At 41.3% G+C, this 7,817-nt stretch overlaps 1 protein-coding gene across 1 annotated transcript; it reads left to right on the top strand.

Annotated features, from left to right (window-relative positions):
- Window positions 1–859: 859 nt before the first annotated feature.
- Window positions 860–7,472, top strand: LOC125532379 (DNA gyrase subunit B, chloroplastic/mitochondrial; the record flags this gene model as incomplete). Its single annotated transcript, XM_048696452.1, is given in 9 exon segments — window positions 860–1,155; window positions 1,276–1,402; window positions 2,281–2,361; window positions 2,456–2,569; window positions 3,907–3,963; window positions 4,322–4,423; window positions 6,181–6,328; window positions 6,427–6,503; window positions 7,365–7,472. Coding segments are annotated over 9 exon segments (951 nt in total), but the record flags the coding sequence as incomplete, so codon positions are not given.
- Between the last annotated feature and the right edge of the window lie 345 nt (window positions 7,473–7,817).

Consider the following 7,817-nt stretch of genomic DNA (forward strand, 5'->3'; position numbering starts at 1 on the left):
TCTTATGGTGGCAAAGAAAACGGTTCTTGCGAGGGGAAGAAATATTGACTCCAGAACGAACAGCGCCGGCGGTGGTTGCCCTAGCGATTAATTATGTGTCCGGAGCACAAGCTAAATCTACACCCAAGATCAACAGGCGGCCGACGTTCCTAGCAGGACAACTTGTCCTTAATGTTGATGGTTCATTCACAGAAGGCAATTATGCAGGGTCTTGTGGTGCCATCATCCGTGATTACCGAGGATCTTTCATGTCGGCGTCCACGGCGAGATTAGAACATGTAGTTGATGTGTTCACAGCAGAAGCGGCAACTCTGCTTGAAGGACTGAAGCTAGCAAGAGATACGGGATGCAATAACTTGGTGGTGCGATCGGATAATATCACGGTGGTGGATGCACTTAGATTCAATGAAGGTTATTCTATGGTGGCAGCGCTGGTTCTTGATGAATGTCGTAGTTATCTAGTAGATTTCGGAAGGTTTATTATTAAGCATTGTATTAGAGAGTCAATTTATGTAGCTCATGAGCTGGCTAGATGAGGACGTGCTAATAATCCATCTCGTTGGATTGATGCCCTTCCTAATTTCATTGTGAGTCTGCTGGCAGACGATATATCCATCCTTTGATTAAAAAGAACGGAGGAGTGACACTTACATTTTTTACATGGGATTTCCTTTAAGTAACGATGATTTCGCAAAGTAAATTTGATTTTTTTTTGAGGGGAGCAAAGTAAATTTGATGGAGCGGAGCAAAGTTTCAGGAACCCTAGAAGTCCACCAGGCCCGACCGACAGCCCAATAGAAGAACATCGCATTCCCTGCCCTTTCCTTTTCGAAAAGCCTTTCTCTCTAGCCTGAAACCACCCGGTTCCCTTGCTAAAACCCTCCTCGGGCTCCGCGACGCCTCATCCACTGCCGTCTAAACCCCAACCCCTCCTGCCATTTCCCCCACCACAAGCAGCAACCCAGGCCAAGCCAAAGCAGAAGCTAGGCGGACGCGACGCGAGCTCCCGCCGCCGCCAATGGCGCTCCTCCTCCGGCCGTCGCCTCCCCCACCCCATCTCCGCCTTCTTCTCCGCCGCCTCCTCTCCAGCGCCCCTACCCCCTCCCGTCTGCTCCCGGTCCCCTCCCCCTCCGCTCGACACCTCTTCAGACCCAGGTGCCTCCATGTCCGCTTCATGCTTCCTTCTACGCCTCTTGGCAAGGCAGATTTCTCTCGCTGGAGCGGCCTGGATGCTGATTTGCTGGTATTTTTTTGGCGCGTGTTTTTCCCTTCTAGGGTTGTGGCGGCGGTGGTCCCAGGGCGGAATGGGGTCGCGGTGAGGGCTTTCATGGCCTCCACGGCGGCATCCGATGCGATGCAGGAGAAGCGGGTGGCCGGCGAGTACACCGCAGCAAACGTCCAGGTGATTCTCTTGCACGACTTCTGTGGCTAAGGGGTTAAGTTGGACTTCGGGTGCAAGTGTTTGGAATATCTCAAATTTTATACGATGTGCGGATTATTCGGGAGTTTCATGGAGCACATAACGGCAGGAACAGAGTTAATCAGCTCCAAGCAGCTTTGCAATCCTATACATACGTTTTCATCATGTTTTTTCCCACCAGATTGCATGGGTTTGCACACAAATGTTACATTGCAGCTAATTTGTTAGGTAGCGGTGACACTGCACCCATTCAGTTGAGACAGTGATGCCGTGGAGCATTTTTGGGGGTCTTTTTCAGGGTTGATAACCCACTTAAGGCATCAAGTATTGTTTTGACGTAACGGTGTTTACCTTGAATAACATAAGAATTGCATATTTAATTTTACATCATGTACAATGGTTTATACTCTTTCTTGTTTTGGTGCATAATTGTGGATTTCATACTTACATCGTGATTTATGAACCTGAGCTGGGAAGGTTAAGAATATCCCTGTCTTAATTACTACAAGTAGGCTCTGTCTTCCTAATCTTCCCCTGACAATTTAGCAAATGCCATTATCAAGGCATTTAATTTTCCTAAGCCACTGTAGAATAGATAAACATTTATTATGTACTGTATATGAACTGTTAAGACACGTGGTTAGTTCATCAATCTGGTTAACTTTTAGTTAATGAAAAATATAAGATGTAAAGCTTGCTGATGTTTTTGTTGGAAAGAAAGAGAAAGATAACAATATACATTCACGCACAGATTCGTTATGTGTTTCTCCAGTGTGCCACTGTTAGCTATTATTTGTGAAGCGTGAATGAATTGTTTTTGTTGGCTTGGTATTTATTTATACCAAATTTCTAACTTGCAGGTCTTAGAGGCATTGGACGGAGTTCGCAAAAGGCCTGGTATGTACATTGGCAGCACAGGACCACGTGGGTTGCATCATCTGGTAATCTCAACTGATTAAGCTTTCCTTTTTACCATGTTATTAGGTGTTCTACTTCGTTTCTTGCCTGATCATCATTTTGTTTGGTGTATTCTAGGTTGTTGAAATATTGGATAATGCTGTGGATGAAGCTCAAGCAGGCTATGCTACTGAGATTAATGTAGTCCTTCATGATGACAATTCAGTTAGTGTAACTGACAATGGCCGTGGGGTATGCAGTTTTCCTAAACCAAGGAAGACATACTGAATGCTCAATGCTTTTACAAATATTGTGAATAATGTGCCTGTTATGAATTTAGTTTCATGCTGCTATACTAGTTACTGTTATTAATTTAGTAGTCCTACTTGTTGGTAAATCAAACAGAAGTTTAGCAAATGTTAATGAAGCCTTTATATCATATTCACTCGTGAGTTTTGTTTTGCTGTTAGTACATATTTGACACACCAAGCAAAGTCATCAATGAAATAAACAAAAGAACGGCTGCATGCCAAGTCATCTGTGTAATCACACTTTCACACTGTTCTCTTTATAATGTATTCAAACTCTAATTAACCTGGATCCGTAACAGTGCAACTAACTGACTTCTCGGCCCAACAGGACTCCTCTTGACTACCAACTCTTAATCTTACTCCTACTGCTGGATTCTGCTGCACCGGCTAGCTTTTCCTGTGTGAATATGTTTGTGGCTTATGAGTTCCTTGTCTGATTTCCCCTCGAATTGCATGGACTATATTCTCCTGCCATTTCTTGGACTATTTCATGCCAGTGCTATCCTTTGACGATATCTTTTCCTGGGCACTCTCGGATGAACTTCCACATGCATGTTGCATATGTGACGCACTATTCTGTATGTGAAAAATAGTGCTTTAGCTGTGGTCCATGGAGGTCATAACACATACAACCATTCATAGATCTAACACAATCAACCAGTCAAGTAGGACGGTGGGAAGGGTCTGATTGGCCTGTTTCTCTTCAATAGCAGTTCGTTCCATCACTGCTGCTACATGGCTGACAGATGTTAGTTAACACATGGAGAAGGTCCTAGCAGTTGTTTGCTTATAGTAGCTATGACCCGTAGGTGGTCACATCCTACTGGGATACTTCACTTGCACACCTGCTTTTATTGCCTAGTTGAGTGCACTGATTTTTTGGTAGCACTGTGTGTGTGTCTTTGTATTGTTATGAAAAGCTCTGCCTGTTAGAATGTCCACAAGTAATAGTAATACACAAGATCACAGGACTAGACTGAATGTTCTGTATAACCCTCGTCTTTAAACAGAGTCGGTTCAACATTCATAGTCTAGAAAAAGGGGTTATCTTACAGAGTTACAGTTATGCAGTCTATGCCCAATTTGATGTAGTTCTGCTAATTGAACATCTCTGTTACCATTTTGCTTCTTAAAACTTTGTGTTTCTTTCTTGAAAGTTGAGATTTACATAGCACCAGTTTTTGAGTAACCTACATGCAACCTTCTGTTCCGATTACTTTATGAATTATCTTCTCCTTTCTTAGATAAAATTACTGCTAAATCCTGGATATACTGCAGATCCCTACAGATATACACCCGCAGACGAAGAAATCATGCGTGGAGACTGTCTTAACGGTATGGTTAAAGCTTTATTTGTTTGACAGGGCTGTATATTGCAATGTCAACCATCCTGACCCAAATCCCAGTAAATTTTACTTATTTATTAAGATTATATTCTGGGAATGAAGATGACTTATGGGTACCTCTACGGTCATTTAGTTTTTAGGACTACCATACCGGGAGGCTTGTGTGCTGTTACTATACTTGCATGCCTGCATTTATAGAGATGCTACAATACACTTATATTATCATTTGCATCATATGCTTGTCCATAAGGCAACACTAAAATTTTCTTTTGGGTGGTCAACGACATGCCTAAATGTTCAACAGCTTCCATCTTCTGTCTTGTAAAGATTTTCTTTTGATTATGCAGCTAATGCATGCTGGTGGCAAATTTGGAGGCTCAACGAGTAGCTACAGCGTTGCTGGAGGGCTGCATGGTGTTGGCCTATCAGTTGTTAATGCGTTGTCAGAGGTTCTTGCTTTCACCTTTATTGAATATGAACCATAGATGCTTTAAAGAAAGAGTATCGATCGTAGATCTTACGCGAAAATTGCAATTCTCTCTACACAAAATCACGATCCATTGGGTGGAAGTTAAATTCTATCTACGTCAAACTAATCCTCTCAAGCCTTCCATGGGTTATAATAATAAATGTGGTAGTTATGCTTTTTCATATACTCCCTCCGTTCCTTTATATAAGGTGTATTTGTTTTTCGATAAAATTCCACAATGTAAGGTGCATTTGTTCTAATTCCTCCTAATTCCTTTCTTAGCCCTGTAGAAAAAAAGGAAATTATATCTTTGCTTATTGCATGCATCTCTCCTTGTGGCAAAAAAGGAAAGTATCGCTCTCTCGATTGCGTCTATCTCTTTATTTCCTGGACTAATTGATTTACTTACCACTAACCAACGATTTGCCAAGGGTAATTTTGTCCTCAGTTGTCTATAAATTTGTGCCTTGGTTACCGTGCCGCAAATAATACACCTTACATAAAGGAGTGTTATTTTCTATGAATACTATCATTCCGTGGACCAAGTCTAATAATGATTCTACCCCCAGAGTCCAGACAATACACAATCAGTAAATTTCAGACATGCTCTTTAGAGATCTCCTTTAGGGCTTGTCTGGGTAGGTTGAAATCACTCCCAGGAAAATAAACCTTAATGAGATTTTTTGTGAGCACATGGGATCACCATGCAAAATGAACTCTTTGAGGGCAATGATGCCTGTATTTGCTTGGTACATTAGTATATATGCCAATAAATCTGTCCAGGACGAGCAAGCTCCATTCGTAATGATGATGCATGTTGGAATAGGAGAGAAGTGACAGTTTGATCCAAAATGCAGTCAGAGGGTCGAATAAAAGCACAGCCACCATGCCATACCATGTATGGTTCTAGTCGAAAAACATCACCAACATGGCGAACTTGTTGCTCTAGGGAGGGGTCAGCAACCATTTGACGTACGGCGACGACACACATAGAAGACAAGGGTTTGATGTGCGCTGCACCAAGACAATTGTGCTTGTGGCGGCAGCAACTGGGCGGTGAAGCTTTCACCTTGTCGCCGTTTAAGCTCCACCACCCTGCCCTTGCAGTGTCAACTCTCCTCTTCAAGCCCTTCTTCATCGAATTAGACCGACCACATCTTTTGAGATTTGTGTCAATGTATCTGGATGTTGACCTGCTGTGACCGGACAATTACTCTTTCTCTAGAAACGCAAGTGCACAGCGGACGGTTAAGGCATGCTGATAATGTCAAGGAGGTCGGGGTAGACCAAACTTGACATGGGAGGAGTCCGTAAAGAGATATCTGAAGTACTGGAATATCACTAAAGATTTGACCATGGACAGGGGTGCATGGAAGTTAGCTGTCCACGTGCCCGAACTGACTTGGTTTCGATATCTTATGGGTTTCAACTCTAGCCTACCCCAACTTGTTTGGGACTGAAAGGCTTTGTTGTTGTTGTTGTTGTTGCTCATTAATTAGCTTGTTTGTGAAAAGGAGCGGTGTACATACATAGAAACATAGTTACTTGATTACCATGAACTAAAATTATAGTAGTAGTATGAACTACCTATATTTCAGTTTAAGAATAGGATGAGCGCCTGAACCATGACCATAGAAATCTCTATCACAGTGATAACGTGTTTTGGATATACTACTTGTACATATTTCTGCAATTGATGTGCAATTAATTGTCATTTTCGCGATATTACTATGTCAGGCACTAGAAGTTACAGTTTGCCGTGATGGGAAGGAATATCGACAACGCTATTCTCGTGGAAAACCACTTACAACGCTAACTAGTACCACACTGCCTGATGAATCAAGTCGTCAAGGTTCATGTATCAGATTTTGGCCTGACAAAGAAAGTATGCATCTATTTTTCTGGAAAAGTTTTCTGATCTAAACATTACTAGTTATGTTATGTTGTGTTGCCGGAATGCTCAGTTTTTTTTCTTTGATGTAGTATTTACAACTGCAATTGAGTTTGACTTCAGCACGATCTCTAGTCGCATCCGGGAACTTGCATTTTTAAATCCTGAGGTATGATAGTCCTTCAACTAGAAACATTGATCTGTTCTGTAGTTGGTTGTTAGTTCCAGAGATTGCACATGATTATGATTATTTCCTTCGCTTGTTTATTACCTGACTGATTAATGAATACTGATTGCTCTGTCAGGCTAACATACCTTTGTTATCAGTTGAAGTTAGTGTGTCAGCAAGAATAGAAAGAAGCTTCTATTGATATTTTATTCATTAATAAGGATATGATTCGCTTCCGATTTTTATTCAGTCAAGACACTCATACTATATATTACTTCCTTCGTCCCAAAATGTAAGATCATTTTTGACAGTATGATACATTTTGGGACGGAGGGAGTATGGGCCTTCTGTGCTAAGGAAGCATTCTGCCTCATAAAATCATTTGTTGGAGACATGAGGATATACTTTGTGAAGACAGCATCAGCTAATTGTGGATATCAATGGTGCTGTTCCACTACTGCTGGTGATACCCCAAGCAACAGAGAGAAAACATGAAAGATTTGTTCCAATGGGAATTTTGAGTTAAATTTTGACCAACTGTTCAAACCAAATGCTTTTTGCACACCTCGGTGCATATTATGTTTACAATTCTCTCTTCATATCTTACATGCATTAAAGTGCATTCATATTTTTGTTCGTTTTACTTGTATCATTGGTTGATTTTTAGCTTTATCCTTATGTGTCCTTTTCAAATTGCAATTGGGTAGCTTGGTTTCGTATGTCATTATTTATGCCCGTTATTATTAGTTTATTTATTTATTTTTTATTTGCTTTGCATGCACAATTTCCATGTGATATTTGTTATGCTTAAAGGTAGACCTTTGGTTGATTTCTCATGTTCTGTACTTCTCTTAATGCCAGCTGACAATAACACTGACAAAGGAAGAACAGGATGCACAGGTTCAACACAATGAATACTGTTATGCTGGTGGCCTGGTTGAATATGTTGCCTGGTTGAATACTGACAAGGTTTGTCTCCCACAGCATCTAGAGCTATATGTTTCATGCTGTCTCAGTTTGTCTAGGGTTTCCAGATATACAAAGTCATGCATATATGCTATTTCATGTACTCTAGCCACATTACTGCCTACAGTTTGCAGTTGGCCTAGCTAATCTTTCCTGAGTGACTTATGAAAATTAAGGGCCAGATTTATTCCTTTCTCTTGCTATTAACAGGTAACTAAAAAAGCAATACGTGAACCTACTAACCTGCTTTACATAACACTGACTCTGACAGCCATTTATTAACTCTACTCCTTGTCCCATCCAATATTATGTTGCCCAGCTTTGCTCCTGTCCTGTTGCTAATTTAGA

Source organism: Triticum urartu, unplaced genomic scaffold, assembly GCF_003073215.2.
Source record: "Triticum urartu cultivar G1812 unplaced genomic scaffold, Tu2.1 TuUngrouped_contig_9757, whole genome shotgun sequence".
Taxonomy (NCBI): domain Eukaryota; kingdom Viridiplantae; phylum Streptophyta; class Magnoliopsida; order Poales; family Poaceae; genus Triticum; species Triticum urartu.